The sequence below is a fragment of the Nannobrachium achirus genome (assembly GCF_963921795.1).
Source record: "Nannobrachium achirus genome assembly, chromosome: 22".
Lineage (NCBI taxonomy): Eukaryota > Metazoa > Chordata > Actinopteri > Myctophiformes > Myctophidae > Nannobrachium > Nannobrachium achirus.
Window position 1 is genome coordinate 38,580,725 of NC_137829.1, and position 18,901 is coordinate 38,599,625.

General features: G+C 40.1%; 3 protein-coding genes across 3 annotated transcripts in view; 1 reads left to right on the top strand and 2 right to left on the bottom strand.

Moving 5' to 3' along the window:
• Positions 1-3,080, top strand: part of LOC308308251 (transmembrane protein 50B) — a 36,121-nt gene extending 33,041 nt beyond the window's left edge. The window contains exon 8 of the transcript XR_013963264.1: positions 3,054-3,080. The gene's annotated coding sequence lies outside the window, so the exon portion shown is untranslated. The remainder of the gene's footprint in view (positions 1-3,053) is intronic.
• ifngr2 (interferon gamma receptor 2) lies at positions 794-14,711 on the bottom strand. The gene is made up of 7 exons (XM_080753628.1): positions 14,497-14,711; positions 13,438-13,549; positions 11,659-11,828; positions 10,247-10,389; positions 8,923-9,097; positions 4,962-5,113; positions 794-2,901 (listed from the first exon to the last, which is right to left on the bottom strand). Exons 1-7 carry the CDS (start codon positions 14,543-14,545, stop codon positions 2,809-2,811), a joined length of 894 nt encoding a protein of 297 aa, XP_080609754.1. The 5' UTR covers positions 14,546-14,711; the 3' UTR covers positions 794-2,808.
• Positions 14,712-17,662: 2,951 nt separating this feature from the next.
• LOC308307628 (interleukin-10 receptor subunit beta-like) overlaps positions 17,663-18,901 on the bottom strand; it is a 10,603-nt gene continuing 9,364 nt past the window's right edge. The window contains exon 7 of the mRNA XM_080752894.1: positions 17,663-18,286. Within this exon, the coding sequence (XP_080609020.1) occupies positions 17,903-18,286 (384 nt within the window). The 3' untranslated portion in view covers positions 17,663-17,902. The remainder of the gene's footprint in view (positions 18,287-18,901) is intronic.

The window sequence follows — 18,901 nt, forward strand, 5'->3', positions numbered from 1 at the left end:
ATGTTTTAAGGCCTGCTGGTTGGTCAGTCAGGGACAAACCAGGAGGCTAACAAAGGGTGAATTGCTCATGTGCTCCTTGTGCGCAGCGAATCAGCTGGGTTGGGCTGAAAATACTAAATTTCCCTTGCTGGAGGAAATAGGTATCTATGAAGGGCTTATAAAAGTCACCAGAAAATAAATTCAAAATGTCAACCACCTTAAAACTTCTTCTATGGGTACCTTCTAACACAAAAAAAAGGTTGTCAGCTTCTACCCAAACATAGCCGCAAAAGTAATTTCTGAAGCACTTTTCAGTTTTGGCCCCTTGACTACTACACTCATGTCATCAACATGGATCTGTCACCTATAGCGCCACCATCAGGCCGATTCTTTCAAACACATTTTGGGACACTACTCCTACAGATTTTGCTCTAAATTCATGCAAATTGGTACACAGTATGTCTACAGTCATGTCATCAACATGGATCTGTCCCCTATAGCGCCTCCATCAGGCCGATTTTTTCAAAAACATTTTTGGATACTGCTTTACACAGTATGTCTAGAGTTATGTCATCAACATGGATCGGTCCCATTTCGCGGCACCATCAGGACGATTTTACATGCGACCTGACGGTCGCTTACTGGTATATACGGTATAAGGCCTGTGTTAAAAATGTTACTTGAGTAAAAGTACAAAAGCACTGGCATCAAAATGTACTTCAAGTACCAAACGTAAAACTAAAAAGTACTCACATTTACTCACATTAAAAAAGGTGGAATTTATCAATAAAACACTATCAACTTGGGCATGATCTTACATTAGAACCATTTAATATTCAATCAGTCATCGAGAATGAATTGCCAAAGCTCTGAATGTAATACATAATTTGGGGAATCAAGTCTTCGGATATGGAAGTAACCATAGTTAATTACATGGTTGCGCCCGATACCACATACCAACGTACTACATACTACAGCAAGTGGAACGTAACATTTTGAATGTGAAGCGCAACACTTTTGGAAGTGGAACGACACATGAAAAAGAAGAAAACGGCATCTAAATACCAGGTTATATTCACTTACATTTTAGCAAGAAAAAATATGTTTAAATGTGCTTGGGGGGTTGATTGATTGATTGAAGACTTTATTAGAAGCTTGCATAGGAAAAGGTACATGATAGTGCAGTTCACTGGTACAAGGTCAACTAAAAGGATAAACGCCACAAGAAAGCTTTATGGGTCCTTTTTTAAGTCAAATAACACTGAATGACAGACATAAAACTCAGTGCTATGAAGAAAAAATCATAAAATGTCGTAAAATAAAAATAAATGGTATTTACAGTAGAAAGGCCAAGGCGAGTAGCAGTCAAACAAAAAACATACATAGCAAATAGTGTGCAAACAGTGCGTAAATAATGCAAATGAACCAATAATAAATGTATGCGCATATATATATTTTTTTACTGCTAAAATCTAAATGTTAATGCAATGCTTGTTTTAAAGTATAGGCTATACTGTATGGTGCCATGCTGGCTGTCTAACCCAGCAACAGAGAGAAATAAGTATTATACTTAAGAAGTATATATTCCCAGCCAGAGACTGAATGGCTAGTTGGCAAGTTAAGGCAGAAGTTCACCCCTAAAATGACTTTTTTTCTATCGATTACTCACTCCATGGAGACTTGAGTTCAATAATATTTAGTTTTTGTCGCATTCCTAAGCCAAAAATGTGATTATTAGAAATGCGCGCCCACTGATTCCGGATGACGACCCAAATGCATTTGGGTCTCCATCCGGAATCAATGGGCCTACAAACAGTCTCCTCAAATTATTGGCTTCGGAATGCGACAAATACAAAAAAATATTATTGAACTTGTCTCCATGGGGTGAGTAATTGATAGAAAAAAAGTCATTTTGGGGGTGAACTACTCCTTTAAAGTTTAGTCTAGTTTAAAACTGTGGAATAAAAAAAGTTTATCTAGGAGGGGAGAGATGGATGGATGGAATAAAGTCGAACAAGTACTATAGTCTGGTTGCCCTGCAGGGGCTAAAAGACCTAAAAAGACCTTTAGTGCTTCAAAAGTAATCAACAAACTATATTATTTAAAAAATTACAGGTTAACCTGTAAATGTTCTAATCAAGCAAAAACCAATTCCAAGAAGTTGGGAGTAGAATTCACTATGTAGTGTCAGAAGAAAATATTACTTCTCAATTATTTTAGGAACAATTGTAGGGCTGGGCGATATGGACAAATAAATTGATATCAAGCGATAATAATCATTTCTCACACGGATATATGTTGGCTCAGTTTGCATGTGCCCTGAAAAATGCACAGACAAAACGTTTGGCACATTAAAAAATATATGCCCAAACATCAGATCCATATGGTCTGTTCCACGTGCAAACCCTGATTGGCCGGACACCCCAACAAAGACAATAGGCAGTGTTCACACTAGTAAAGCGCTCGGTGAGGCAGCAACTCCTGCAGGTTGTTCCATGTGCCTGTTCAGTGGGGAGTCACTTAGTAGTGAACCTCTATAAGCACATGTGTTACACTCTCCCAGTTCAACTCCTCACTGTCAGATGAAAGGAAACCGGCTGGTGAATCCATGTGTTAAGACATGGTGACACCTTCCACAGGACAACTGCTTTGTTCTTGTTATAGTTTTTGGCCAATGGCTAAGGAGAAACTGGAGAAAAACACAACAAAACAAGCGTGGTAATCCCTGATATGCCACCATCGGTCTGTGGTCGAAATGTTTTAGGACTGGCAGGCCGAACCAATTTATGGCTTATAGTAAATGTTCAGGATCTTGAACAGAAATTGACCTCAGGTTTCCTGGACGGAGATGCAGTCACACTGGTCCGTCAGAGGGGTGGGGGCGATCAGCGGGTATTGGTGGTCTGGGAGTGGACAGAGACACTACAGGACAGGGAAGAGAAAAATTCCTTCATTCAGATGTGTGTTTTCTTTTTTATGGATATTAGATATCGAGTGTCTTAATGGATTATTATTTTTGTAATCACGTGAACCCTAGCGTCCCTATTCTGGGGCAAATGTTGTGGATTTCAGAGAATTAACCCATTTAGGCCTGAACACATTATTACGCAATATTTTATGCTTTAAATATAAAAAAATAACAGATATACAAGCTCACACTGTGAGCTTGTAGATCTGCTATTTTTGAAAAATCGTGAAAATTCGTGAAAATCTATTTTGACCCGATTCTATAAGTGTCTTCTAAATCCTTCTAAGGTTTTTTTTTTTAACTATGTTTCTGTCAGTGGTTCTCAAAATGTTTCATGCCAAGGACCCCCAAAACTACACGTATTTGGCCACGGACCCCCATCTCAAAATATGTTGTTCCAGGGATCCCCCCCATTTCAAAATATTGTATCAGGGACCCCCCAGAAGCAAATATTTGAGTTACAAATGTTCGCTTTCAAAAAGATATATTCAAAGACTTGCCCCCCCCCCCAAAAAAATAAATAATAAAATAAATAAATAATAATAATAATATATATATATATCACGTTTTTTCAAAAAATAGCAGATCTACAAGCTCACAGCGCGGCACTGATAGCTAAAGCATTCAATAATTCTAGGCCTAAATTTAATCAAGAGACATTAGATAGGTGTTGAATCTCAAGCTTTATGCAATGCAGAGGTTAAGTCTACAGAGACATAGGTGCAAGTGTGATACACTAATGCTAATCTTCCTGGGGTCCACACAAAACATGACATCCTTCGAACCGTGACTTTCATATCATCCATCAACTAACTTTTTCTGTTTTCTCATTTCCTTGGTAAGAGAAAAACTAAAGAAAGAAAATAATTATATCTAAATAATATTATAAATTCCTACCTTCAATTCTATTAAAGCATGTGTTATTGCCATAGAACGTGTCTGCAGATTGTACCTTACAATATTTGGGTTTCTAGATGCCTCTTCAATTGTCTTTTGAAACCTGTATGTTCTTGTGTGTGCTTAACAGTAGACTTTTGCCATGTCAGGGCCATCTGGCCTTATCCTGGTCCTTAGGGATTCAGGTATGTGCAATTTACTGGTAGTTACACAACTTTCCTGGCATCAGAACTTGCTTGTCCACTGGTTCCCACCATGTAAAGTTTGCTTTGGCACATTATGACCATGTGTGGCGTGGTGCCACCCCATCGTAAACCACCGGACGTGTGCTAATCTGGTGACTTTTGATTGACTCATTTATTTAGACAAACATGAGTAACATGACAAGTACAGACAACACACACATATGCAGTGCAGCACAGGCCGGTTAAACATCCTGCCCAAAAAGGAACATCCCAAATAAGACCTTTTACGGCTTTGTTTACGTTGGAAGTCCTTGGCATTCCTGATGCCCACCTGGGTCCCTTTGGTACACGTTTCGTTTGATGGAGACATTTGTTATTTACTAACAGGATATTTATTGTTCATGCCAAAATATTGCTGAGCATCTTACATGATGATTTACTCTTAAACTGAAATACGTTTACTTTGCTAGATTTCCAAAGAATACTCTCTCTTTCCCTTTAATTGATGCTACTACACTAACATTTGTTTTGTACACATCTTTATTTTTTTTGGTCTGTCATCTGTAGTTTAGAACACTGATCAGGACAGTTTTCTATGTCCATGAGTTTATGGAAAGACACATGGATCTTGCACAAAAACTGGTTTCTAACTTGTAGGCTAGATGTGTTAGTTTGAGGGGAAAGAAACTACCAGCCAACTGCCTGCTTGATGTTTTTACTTATGTGTTTTACTGTCTTTATTAGATGCCAAAAGAAATGTATGTATATTATCAGTTTTTGATCGTCGTTCACTACTCATTTCTGTTCCACAAACCCTCTATTTTTAGATATTTTAATCAAACCATCTACACAATCTGGTTGTATGAGTGTGTGTGTGTGTGTGTGTGTGTGTGTGTGTGTGTGTGTGTATGGTATTGTATTATTGAAGCTACCTGTGGTGTGGGTTCACGTTTGAACCACTGTTTGATTCTGTTGGTCCACTTCGGCTGGTTCAGCAGGAAATACGCTATGCCCACCAACACTACCACCACCACGATCCCAACTGACACGGCTACGATTATCTTAACCTGCAGCAGCGTTTCATCTAGTAAAAAGCACACAAACACACACATACATATATTATAAACACACATAAAGGTGCATGCGTGCGCACATGAACAATACGGGTAGGGCTGTCACAATTACACATTTTAATTTGACGATTAATTGCCACACGAATAAGTGCTAATAACGATTTAATTGTGTTTTTGGCGTTGAACATTGGAATAGAATACAATTTAAATTTGCTTTTCAGTCATCATAATCACAAATTGCACAAGATAGAAATTAGAAATAGAAATTACTGGGACAAAATGTTTTTATTTTTTTTGTGAATCACTGATATACAAGCTTACAACGTGTCACTTTGAGCTTGTAGATCTATTTTTTTATGTTTGAAAATGACATTTTTCAACAAACAATTATGATGATTATACAAAATGAATTGTGATCATCTCTAATAATTGCGACAAGCCTGAATACAGGCATGCATCTGAATCAGAATAAGATTTTAATTAGGACTGTCCGAGATAACTCATTTAATCACAATTAACTCACCGTCATTTTAATCGTGATTAATCATTTTAATTGCAATTAATCGCTTTTTTTTTGGCCATTTGGCCTACCTGTGGACAGTTTAGGACAGTGGTTATCAACATTATTATTTCTGCAATTATTTTGGGAGGTCCCCAGATGATCAGCTTAATGTGCAACATTGTTTTTTCACTCAACAGTAAACAAACCAACAGACATATTTTATAGCACAGAGAACGAACATAGTTGGCGAAATGGCAACTTCACGTGTTTAGTTGTACATAAATATAGCCTATATATTTCCCCCTATGGAGCTCGAGGCTCCTAATTAGGAGCGACAAATTAGCATACATTTTAGGCCCGCCCGCCCCTGGCCGAAATCGTTGGGTCGTGGAAGGTCCGGTTCGGGCAGAATTTGAGAACTACTTGGTAGTTCTCTTGACAATCTTGCGACACAGAGCTATAAAAACGGAAGTCATTGAGATGCAATCTATTGTCTGGGTACAGGCCTGCACTTGACGCAGGAATGTGTTGTCAGCGTTCCCGTGCAGCTAAAGCATGTCTAAACAGCTAGAAAGGAACTTGGCTACTTAGGACCGATTTGCTTCCCTGCAATGCCTGATAGATGTAGGCCGTACAGCTTAAGTTGTTTAGTTTAGTATTTTCTCTCTCTCTCATCGATCTGTACTTTTCCATGACATGGACCTTGTTTTATGATACATGTTTTAAATTATTTTCACATGAGAACCCTGTTCAAAAAGAAAAAGGAAGCTGTACAGTATGTGGCAATACTTGAAGAATTACGATGAAGAAATGCAGTGAAATGACTCCTCTCTCTTTTTTTTTAGGTATTAAATAGGTCTAAAAGTCCTTGAAATGTCACTTCACTGTCATCTGTCACCCCGAAATCATGTGGGGACCCCCCTGAGGGTCCCGACCCACAGGTTGAGAACCACTGTCACTGCCTGTCCGAAGCAGGTTGAATCTTAGATAGGCTCAAAAAGGCCATTTTGCTAAAAAAAGAAAAAGAAAAATACTGATTCCATTAACTCATACTGTGCCGGGGCCACAAGAGTGCGCCAGAGTGCCAGAGATAATCTCATAGCCGACCGCTGTTACATACAGGCACCCACGAAGCAGTGGCGTTTCATAACACGGTGACCAGTGGAATGAAAATCACCCGGAGGAAGAGAGCCAACAGATGGCTATAGGCTATCACTCATTTTAGAAGCCCGATTTGCGGCGATTTAGCCGTAAATAAAACTTTTCTGCTACCATAGGAACACAGTTCAGAGAAAATGCTCTCTAAAGATGTGAGAATGTATTGGATTAGGCAGCCGCGCGATGCGGCGGCGTTACCCGATTACGGGCCGGTGGAAAGGGACCTCGGTCGGCGGCCTGGATCAAAATTTAGACGGAGGCTTCGCTGAGGCCTCCGATTAATTAATTCATTTTATTAAAAAAGCCGGACTAGTCCGGGATCGGCACCCCGGAATACGTCGCGCCGCCGACAGTATAGATTGAGTTTTTTTGGGGGGGCTCTAAACTTTATTCTAAACCATTTTCAATGGAATAAATCGTCGGACCATCTAGAATCGGTTGTTGGAAAGCGTAGGACGAGGCAGGACCACCCACATCTCTACAAGCAGCTCAGGGTAAGTAAAATAGCAAAACAAATATTGTATTGTATTGAAAAAAAAAGCCGGATCGGCACAAGAAGGGTTTTAACTTAACATTAGAAATTGTACAAACAAACCTAAAAAAAAATATATATATATATATACACAATGGGGGAAATAAGTATTAGATACACTGCCGATTTAGCAGATTTTCCCACTTCCAAAGAATGGAGAGGTCTGCAATTTTTATCGTATGTATACTTCAACTATGAGAGACAGAATCTAAAAAGAAATTCCAGGAAATCACATTGTATGATTTTTAAATAATCAATTTGCATTTCATTGCAAGAAATAAGTATTAGACGTGCCTACCAATCAGCAAGAATTCTGGCTCTCACAGAACTATCAAATATTTTTTAAGCAGTCCTCCTATTCTACACTCATTACCTGTATTAATTCATCCTATTGACCCACGTTTTACGTTGTTACCTGTATAAAAGACCCCTGTTCACACACTCAATCAATCAGACTCCAACTTTTCCACTAGGGCAAGACCAAAAAGCTGTCTAAGGACCCAGGGAAAAAAATGGTAGACCTGCAAAAAGGCTGTGATGGGCTACAGGACAATAGGCAACAAAAAGCAACAACTGTAGGCACAATTATTGGAGAATAGAAGAAGCTCAAGATGTCTATCAAGCTCCCTCTGTCTGGGGCTCCATGTAAGATCTCACCTCGTGGGGATCAATGATCATGAGAAGATGAGGGATCAGACCAGAACTACTCGGGAGGACCTGGACAATGACCTGGAGAGAGCTGGGACCACAGTCTGAAAGATTACCATTAGTAAGATACCGTATTGAGGTGAGGATGGATGGGGCCATGTATCCTTACTGCGCTCCACTGCAAGATTTTAATCAATGGCGGCAACATGGTGTAGTATCTTACTAATGGTATGGTAATCTTTCAGACTGTGGTCCCAGCTCTCTTCAGGTCATTGGCCAGGTCCTCCCGAGTAGTTCTGGTCTGATCCCTCATCTTTCTCATGATCATTGATACCCCACGAGGGGAGATCTTACATGGAGCCCCAGACAGAGGGAGCTTGATAGACATCTTGAGCTTCTTCTATTCTCCAATAATTGTGCCTACAGTTGTTGCTTTCTCACTAAGCCGTTTTCCTATTGTCCTGTAGCCCATCCCGGCCTTGTGCAGGTCTACCATTTTCTTCCCTGGGTCCTTAGACAGCTCTTTGGTCTTGCCCTAGTGGAAAAGTTGGAGTCTGATTGATTGAGTGTGTCTTTTATACAGGTAACAACGTAAAACGTGGGTCAATAGGATGAATTAATACAGGTAATGAGTGTAGAATAGGAGGACTGCTTAAAAAATATTTGACAGTTCTGTGAGAGCCAGAATTCTTGCTGATTGGTAGGCGTGTCTAATACTTATTTCTTGCAATGAAATGCAAATTGATTATTTAAAAATCATACAATGTGATTTCCTGGAATTTCTTTTTAGATTCTGTCTCTCATAGTTGAAGTATACATACGATAAAAAATGCAGACCTCTCCATTCTTTGGAAGTGGGAAAACCTGCTAAATCGGCAGTGTATCTAATACTTATTTCCCCATTGTATATAATAACAGGAAGAAATAGAATTTTGGAATACCAATCGAACTGATTTCATATGGCTCTAATCTGAGCTTACCTGACACTGGTATGACCTCACACTTTAGACAGCTGCGAGGACCGACGTCTACCCTATCGTATAAAACAATCTGGACATACACGCAGTAGCTCTTTCCCTCCTCCAGCTTCTTTCCCTCCTCCAGCTCTTTGATAATCACTGAGGATCTGGAGTCTGGATCATGTATTTTATATTCCTGTATGGACAGAAGATGAACATTAGATCCTGTTCATTGATTTTGATTTGACACATGTAGACATTTTAAGACATTATCCAAACCAACTTGCATCATAATGCAAGCAACCATAATCAGTGTTTTGTTGTCCATACATAGAATTTATTTGGGAAGCCTGCTCAAGCAGTTCTATGTATATTTTTAATATTGTATATTAGTTTGGTATTACATTGGTCTGAGGACTTAAGTGGACTTAAGAGGTCTGGTGTGTCAGCAATTACTTTCAATTGATTTCACATCACTGTAAAGAATTCGACTGTGGTGCACACAGGATCAACTGTCATTTGGTTTAAGAAACACAGGATAAGTTGTTGATTTCCTTTGTGCAGGCACATTTTAATTTATACATACACCAGATGCTGTAACTCAGGGACGGTCCAGTTGTAATTGGCTAGTTGGTTGACAAACTACTAGCCAATACATCTACAAGCTCCCAATACGTCACAGCACAACATGCTTTCATAGAACACATGCTGGCCTCTATGGAATCCAAAAGACTGAAATCAGTTGTTGAGACTGAGAACTTTAATGCATGTCTTACTGACTGTAGATCGACTGCAGTGCTACTCAGCTGTTAGCTAAACAACAGGTATTAGACCTGGACTGTGTCCACAGAAAGCATTTTCTTGAGCTGCCAGCAAAAGACTATGACTAAAACTAAATCAAATTTGCTGTCAAAATAACACTGCTGATATGATATGCAAAAGCACTCCTCTGCTCATGAAATGATTTCTGTGGACACAGTCTAGGGTGATAAGCCATCACCGCGGTGTAGTCTTTTAAAGTCAGAAAACTACAACATTACATCATTCATCACGGTGAAGGGCTATCACCGCGAACCCCGACATCTCTCCTCTATTTTTACCTTCAGATATCTCCCCATCACCCTGTTCACTGATTGGTCGATCTAGACCAATCAGTGTGCCCCATGGTTTCAGAGGCACAGAGGCATCGTAGTCACGGTGAATTCACTGTGACTATGATGGCCTCCACTTGTTATCTAATTTTTAGGTGATAGCTTATCACCTAAAAGTTGAGGTGATCACCCTTCACCTCGGACTATGAAAAAGGTAAGAACATTCTTTTGAATAAAGCTGTTAGGTGTCTCACCTCTAGTGGCCAACCTTCCTGACCATAATGAACTCTGTATTTAGCAAATCTGTGAGCCCACAACAGTGTGTGTTTACTGTTCAGAGTTACAGACAAGCTGCCAGGCTGAGCACTTAAATCAACAGATGGGCCACAGGAGTCACCTGGAGGAGAATATAAGGAGAGTGCAATTCATTGAGAAGGTTATACATACTGTAGATACACACCAGTGTTAATTTCTTCGACTAAAACTATGACGATGTTTCGTCGACTACCTATTTCACTGACAAAAAAAAAACTAAAAATCACACCCGTGTGAAGTGGAGCTGTGTGTGTGTGTGTGTGTGTGTGTGTGTGTGTGTGTGGATCATGTGTACCGATTTTTGTGACATTTGAAGAAAATATGTAGGAAAAGGAGCAAAAAGTGTGTTTTGGAGAAAATTCAAGATGGCGGAAAATCTATCATGGCGCAAATGGGCGTGGCCATGGGGAGATGCGTCATGACCCAAGGAATCCAGGGAAAAAAATTTTTTAATTTTCCGACCTACGATTCAAGAGTTACAGGCCAAAACGTAAAGTGGGGTGTTATGGCGCCACCATGCGGCCAAATGACACAATTATTTTTTATTTAATCCTTAAAATCATTATGAACCTCCCCTCCAAGTCTTGAAACTCTAGCCCCTATGGTTTGCGAGAGACAAATAATTGAATGTGAGTTTTTGCGATTCCCATTATAAGTCAATGGGGAAAATTAATTCACTAATAAATTAATATCAATTAAACTATAGAACCTTTCTCTTAGAAAAGTAATAGCCCACGATTCCCGAGTAAGCCGGTCGATTTGACATATGGCGCGAGTGTGTGGTGGCAAAACTGTGGGACTAGTGGCGTGCCGAAGTTTAGGAAGTTCAGGCTACATACAGACACACAGACAGACACACAGACAGACAGACCCACACGGCCACGTATAGGGAGCCTGTGCTTCACACAGCTCCAAAAACAAAGCTATAACGTAATTTCGTCAACAAATACAAACTAGACGGAAATGTTGGGGGACTAGTGGAGACGAGATCCAGTAGAATTAAAAGACAAAAAGTCATTTTATGTTTGGTTGCGTTCCGGTGTTATTCTTTGAAAACAGCAGATCTACAACGTGCTGCGACGCGTTGTGGGCTTGTAGATCGGCTATTTTCAACATGCAACCAAGTGTAAAATCAGGCATTACGACACCACCAAGCCTGACAAAATATTTTTGGGTCGACAAAATAGACTACAGATTTAGTCAACTAAAATCTTAAAACTAAACTAAAACGTTTTACTGCTGTCAGCATGCACACGCACGCATGCACACGCGCGCACACACACACACACACACACACACGCACACACGCACACACGCACACACACACACACACACACACACACACACACACCTTTTGTGGTGCAGGCCTCAACAGGTGTGGAGGTCAGGTGGTGTGTGTGTGCTTGCACCCTCAGCTCCACACAGCCATACTTTGCTGCTTTCTGGATTCTTGCAACATCACAGGAAGTCAGCACTGTCTTAACACAGGACTGGACATCCTTCCACATTTTAGAGTCAGAACTGAGAATGAAAAACAAACATTAATCATGAATAAATTCAACTAAACTAAGAACAACACAGTAAAAATGCTCCAGCTCAGTAGCCTTGTGAGAGTGTCCACCCTGATATTGGGATATACTGTACCAAAGATTCTACGATGCGTCACGATGCATCACACTTTTCTATATTACTGCACAACATCGCAGAAAATACTAGCAGTCAGATATACGGAACGCCTTTTTTAATTTAGAAACTGTTGTGTAATCATTGTCAATCACTCTCCTGTCTCCTTGACATAAATGGCTTAACATTAAAGAAAATAAAAAATATAAAATGGTACAGGCCATAATGGATTATGACACGTTGCTGCATCGATGCAGAATCGTGCACGGCCGAATCGCGATGCATTGCTGAATCGATTCTTTTTGACACCACTACCCAACAGTGTACAGTAGCTTGCTAACAAGAACAGACACGTCTGCAAATGACTCTGTCATGCGACAGAGCATAATAAATTAGCCAATATTGTGGCCCTGTGTATTTCAATGTATTGCAACACGACATTTACTTAAGTACTGTACTTAAGTACACTTTTGAGTTATTTGTACTTTCCTTGAGTATTTTCAGTTTCCAATACTTTTACTCCAGTGCATCTCGGATCCAAATATTGTACTTTTACTCCACTACAATTATTTGAACACTTTAGTTACTAGTTACTTTGTAGATCGCAATTATTATTACAAAACTAGCTCCTTTCGGAACCACTCACTCCATGGCTATGCCACTCCGAGATGTGGTTCCTAGTCACTCAATGCCCAAATGAGGCGTCGCCGGGGGTAGTTCACCAGGTTTTCAACCGCTCTTATACTGTCACCAAGCGTTGTATCCAAAAAGCAATGGTCCTGTACCCGTCTCTTGCATCTCTACTTTTTTAGCGGAAAGGGTAATCCAAGCCTTGTGTTGAAACAATACTTTTAAAACGCTCACTTTGTCAGCCCAGTCTGTGTTTTCCCAGTGAAATGTTACGGAAGCAACCACGTGACTCGCCATTAATCTCAAGCGACAAATGGGAGCGTGTCGCGAGATTTCCCCGCGAGAAATGGCAACAGGCTGACAAAAAATACAGACTGGGCTGACAAAGTGAGCGTTTTTAAAGTAGAGATGCAAGAAAAGGGTATAGGACCATTTCTTTTTGGATACAACGGATACAACTACCCCCGGGCATGGAGTGACTAGTAACCACATCTCGGAGCGGCATAGCCGTGGAGTGAGTGGTTTCGGCCATTTGAAAATAGCTGATCTACAAGCTCACAATGTGTTGCGATGCGACACATTGTGAGCTTGTAGATCAGCTATTTTCAAAAGATTTGTATACATTTGAAAACATGAAATGGGACATTCTGTATAATCAGTAGTTTATACTTTTGATACTATTGGTACATTTGAATGCCAATACTTTTGTACTTTTGCTAAAGTACATCTTGAATTCCGGACTTTTACTTGTATCAGAGTATTTCTACATTGCAGTATTGGTACTTTTACAGAAAAGAATGTGACAACTTTTTCCACCACTGCCGTGTAGTGTAGTGTACTGTACTGTAGGCCTACCCAACGGTAGTTGGGTACGTACCTCCAGTATTGAACAGTGTAGGTGACATCATTGTGTTGATGTGCAGGAGCCCACGTCAGTAAGGAGTTGTTGACGTAGACATCTTGTGGGGATGGCAGCTCCTCTGAATGCACTAAGACACAGACCAACATCAGTCAGAATAGGACAGCATCTGCTCATAAAAAGTGATTTTACATTACAGGCTATAGGTCAATATAGGAGTTACACTCACAGATGCACGCAAACACACACACACACACACACACACACACACACACACACACACACACACACACACTTTAACAACTTTGTTAAAACGTCAGGCGCTTTAACAATTAAAGTTAGGTTTTCTCCTCTTTTAAACAAAATACAGCTGGTTAACTTTAGCCATAGAATGGCTAAAGTACATTTCACGTATTCCTGTATTACACATGTATTATCTTGCATTACATGTAATGTATGCAATACAACAAGACATTCTGGCCATGGGGCTACAGCTGGTTGTAAGAATAATAATAATCTGAAACACTTTTAAAGCTAAGACATTTCTGATGTTGTACATATCATCCTGACCTCTGAGGTCATCTGGGAAAGGTCTGCTTTCCAGTGTTAGAAAAAGTAAATTTCTTTACTTCAGTAAAATTATAGATACAGCAATATAGAACATTTATTTTTAAGTTTTAATAGTACAATAATTCAAAATGTACTTGAGTAAAAGTACAAAAGCATTGGCATGAAAATGTACTTAAAGTACCAAAAGTAAAAGTACTCATTATGCAGAATGTCCCATTTCGAGTTTTCAAATGTATAAAAATCTTTTGCAGATCTACAAGCTCACAATGCAGTGTGAGCTTGTGCCCCCCCCCCCCCCCCCCCCTCCCAACACCACATTGTCCGTCACAACTTACAAGCGGTACTTCTGTCCCTCAAATGAATAGTTTTGGACCCTTTCCACACACCCTTAACTGTAACTGTGTCTATTCATGTTTACTTATTTTGTTTAATGCATCCTAATGTCATTGTAGCTTAGCTAACTATAGCATCAAGCTATTCAAAAACGAAACAAAAGTTATACTTTACCTTGAGCCGTAATGACATATAGGCCTATCCACAGCAAAACACACCACATGATGTGAAGTATTACATCTCAGACGGTGTAGGAGGCAGAGGAACATTACAATTAAACTCCATGTATTATAGGTGGAACTAAACTATAAAATTATTCTCACAGAGACACAATAGATGGATATGAGTCATCTCTGTGGACTGTGCACGAACAAGTTGCCATTAGTCATACTGTAAGTTCCCGAAAATGGACACATAAACACTCCCCCATCACTTCCTGTGTTTCCCAATCCTGAGCAGTTCTTCTTGGAGAGTTTTATGATGGTATATAGTATCCCACCGTTGCACTACTGCCATCTTCTGTTTAGCTGGGGTCACTTCTAAACAGTGTTACATTTGACAGACACATTTTGATTTTTAGTTTAGTCATCATAGTCTTTTAGTGTTGAAGGCCCGCGTCCATCTAAAGCGAGTCCAAGTCAAGACCAAGTCCAAGGGGAGCGAGTTCGAGTCAAGACCGAGTGTGGGAGGGGGTCGAGTCCGAGTCAAGACTGAGACCAGATTTAAAATGTTTAAAATTTAAAAAATGTACTCCTCATTTGATACGTAGGCCTACTTTGGAGACAGACACAAAACATGGAGAGATTATTCTTTGCAGTTAAGTTAAATGTATTACTCTGGTAATGAGAGCAAAATAAAGAAGATACATCTACACAGTATGTATAACGTCAAGGGGTTCTCAGCTTGTTTAACATCATAGTTTAACATCATGAAATGTTTCTAGTTCCTGCTATTATTTGCACAAGATTGACACATTTTCCAGACCATGGGTTTACTTACTAAACCATTTACACACATCTAGACTCTAGATTCTAGCGACAGCTCTCTTATAATGTTAATGTGAATGGGCTCCAATTTACCAAACATAAAATGATATTTAGTCAAAAAGAAAACTTTTCAAATTACTCAAAAAATTTGCTGTTAAAATTAACACTGCTCTAAACCTGGTTGTCTCAAGTTTTGTTGCTGCTCTGATGTAATTTGGCAAAGTTTCAAATCAATTCTCAAATTACTTTTCTAGAGAAATATAGTTTGACACATTTTATTTGGCATTAGTAAATAAAAATACATGTGTACAGAGAATAAGACGTGACAACAACGTCTATAAAACGGCTATTTTGCACAGATATGATTTATCGTCACTGTCGGGCAGAAACCTTCTATCTCCAAGTTTCAAATGTGTGTTATTTATTAATGAAAACCCTGCTTCATCATACAAAAGTGTCACGCAAAAGTAGTGAAAAGAGACCTACAAGCACACAACGCCTCGCATCATGCTTGTAGCTATTTTCACTATTTAAAAGTTTTTTAAATAATAACAAAAAAGGAAGGTTTTGGACCTTTTCCACCCGACAACGACGATATGAATACTGGTGTGCTGTGAGAATTTGACTTCACCACAAACACTTGTGCCCACCAACACTGAAAAGCACAGTTCTAAAATATACAAAAATAACCATTGGTGTAGGTAGCTACAGAGCCATGGCAGAGATCACTACAGGACAAGGTATAATCTTTATTATTTTGTCACTGTCTTATGTCTATAACCAGACTATTGTTCTTGTCCAGCTTTATTTCACCTAGAGTAACCATTTTTTTCCTGTAAACTTTTCTGTAACTCCAAAAGTTCACTGAGTTCAATGGACTTTTTATGTCGCTTTTCTGATTTCTGATTGGTCAAGCTTTACGTGACATCACAATATGTAATATAAATGGTAAGACGGAATTCATGAGGAACAGTCCTTTTTTTTTACAGTGTTTCAGACATCAGTGCAACTACACTAGATACCTTTCTAGATATATACTATCTTACTACAAATAAACATTAAATCACACCCATGTGAAGTGAGTGGTGTTGATGATGATGATAGACCCACATGACAAGACAACTCATCATTATATTGTCCAATCAGAAAAGGATAAGTATGCACTGTTCATTTTAGATGGATAAACACACATTTGGGCATACACACAAAGTCACATATTGGAGTCGGCTAGCACCATCAACAGCAGTTCCCAAATGGAGACACAAAGGACTATGGAGACTCTGTGTGTGTCCTACGAGATACGCGAGGGTCTTTATTCTTATCATCAAATTATTGGAAAGTTTGGAAACTTAACTTCGGACAATTATTTCTTCCCTTCAATACCAATTGGTATTGTATTTTATATAATTTTGTATCATTGATTAGTCACCTTTACAACAAGGTATAACCTTTTTGGACTGAGCAATGTAGCTAAACGTGTGGGTGGCACCTGAGCATGGGTCCTACAACTTTGTTGCATTTGTGCATGCTCCAAGCAGCAACGCTGCACCCATGGAAAGATGGCAAGTTTGTCCCTTCAGGATAAGGTCTGTGCAAGAGGGCAAGTGGAAGCTGGTGTTCCGTTATGCAGAGTGGAAGCATTATTTGGTTTCAGCCCTGGGGTTCCCATAACCCATTTCCAAACTTGGGACCAAGTTCCGTGAGAATGGTGAAGTCACAGACAGACTGTGAAGGGGCCGTCCCAGGGAGACAACACCCCAAGAAGATCAGTTCCTCATCCTTGCTTCACTGAGGAACCATAATAGGCTTTCTTCCAGAGATTTACAGGCAAGATTAGTTACCACAGACAGAAGTCGAAGTTGCAGGACCCACGCACAGACGGCAGTCACACATCTGTGACTGGCACACACCTGCCAGCAAGTGTGTGCTTGTAGGTCGCTCAAAAGAAGAGTGTTTCCGAACTCTCTGAGGAGTTTATATATATTATTTAAAAACTTGAAAGTTTAAATAGCTGAGAACGTGTCACGATGCGTTGTGAACTTGTAGATCAGTAATCTTTTGAAGTAGGGCTCAAGTGATTCATTCATGTACCTTTCGGGTAGTTTGGAACCTGGGGGAGGCACCACATGTCCATCAGAGATGCGACTTTCGCGAACGAATCGAATCTTTTGAACGGCTCTTTGAAGCGAACGATGGGATCCGGTTCGCGGAGTAGGGAGCCGTTCATTTGGGGGGGGGGGGGGGGGGGGGGTTAACAAAAAAGCTCCTCCTTGCTACTCCACTGAGCACTGTACAGTGAGTGAGTGAGAGAGAGAGAAAGATAGAACAAGGGGAAGAGCATTGTTGCCTAGGTGTCAAGGTACGGTAGCTTAATTTACACACACATGTTTTATAAAAAGGGTATACAAAATTGTGATCTCAACTGTCAGCAAAGGAATGTGGTGCCACCTTGTGGATTCATGTTTCAACAAATGCTTCTTAAAAATATGTAAATGTACAATGAGCCAGTCTTTTGAACGGGTCTTTTAAGTGAGATCCATGGCTCTGGCTCACTTCAAAGAGCCATAAATTGCATCTCTAATGTCCATCTTGGGTCACAAGCTAAAACGTTTGGGAAATACTTGTTCTAGGAGCTTGGAACCGTGTCCAGCACTGTTCAGAAGTTCTGGGAGCATGGACCCTGATCCAGCAGTGTCCGAGTGCAACCACTGGAAAGTTTTGTGGACGTGCGGGTTGTTGTTGTTGTTCCATCTGCTGTCCTCCCCAGACTCTATGCCCGAGTCCTGATGTGAATCGTGACGGTTCATGTCGTCTCCTCCTCCTCCTCCACTGACCTCCACCTCCACCATGATCACCTCCTCCTCCGCGTTCCCCTCTGTCTCCCGATCCGACATCTCCATAGCAAACACATTCACAAAGACGCAGTCCTCCTTCACTGTTGTACTGTACTCCACCCAAGGGGGATCACTTGGAAACACCTGTGGGATTACAGCAAGACAAATGAATGGAATGGCTCCCATCGACTTTCTATTCACGTTATTCCTGGCCCCGCCCCCGGCTTCCTGTTCATATCCTGAAAGAGGCGGAGGCTGAAAAAGCTGGCCTGAAAAACATAATTTGGTTTCCTGTTGTCCTTGCATTAAAGTGTCAGTAGTTGGCGTTCTAGGCTCTGGGCTCTGAATGTACCTGGGTTGCCATGTCTGCTTATAATAAGCAATTTGTGTCTCTAAAATAATAGTTGCTTATTTGGCTTACTTTCTAATATTTTTTAAATCAGTGGTTCCCAAATCTTTTCATATCAAGGACCCCAGATAACATATTTGTCCACAGTCGCAGACCCCCATCTGAAAATATGTGGTGCCAGGGACCTCGACACAGATTTATGTTGTTAAAATGTTTCAAAAATATTCAAAAAATGTTTTCCCTCAATATTTTTTAAATAGCAAATATACAAGCTCACAATGTGTGGCAATGTGACACATTGTGAGCTTGCTGATCTGCTATTTTCAAATGTGAATGTAAAGTAGTATAGCCTACTGTAGTTGCTTCTGTTGGGCTTATTTCTTTGGCAAAATCTGGCAACAAACAATTCC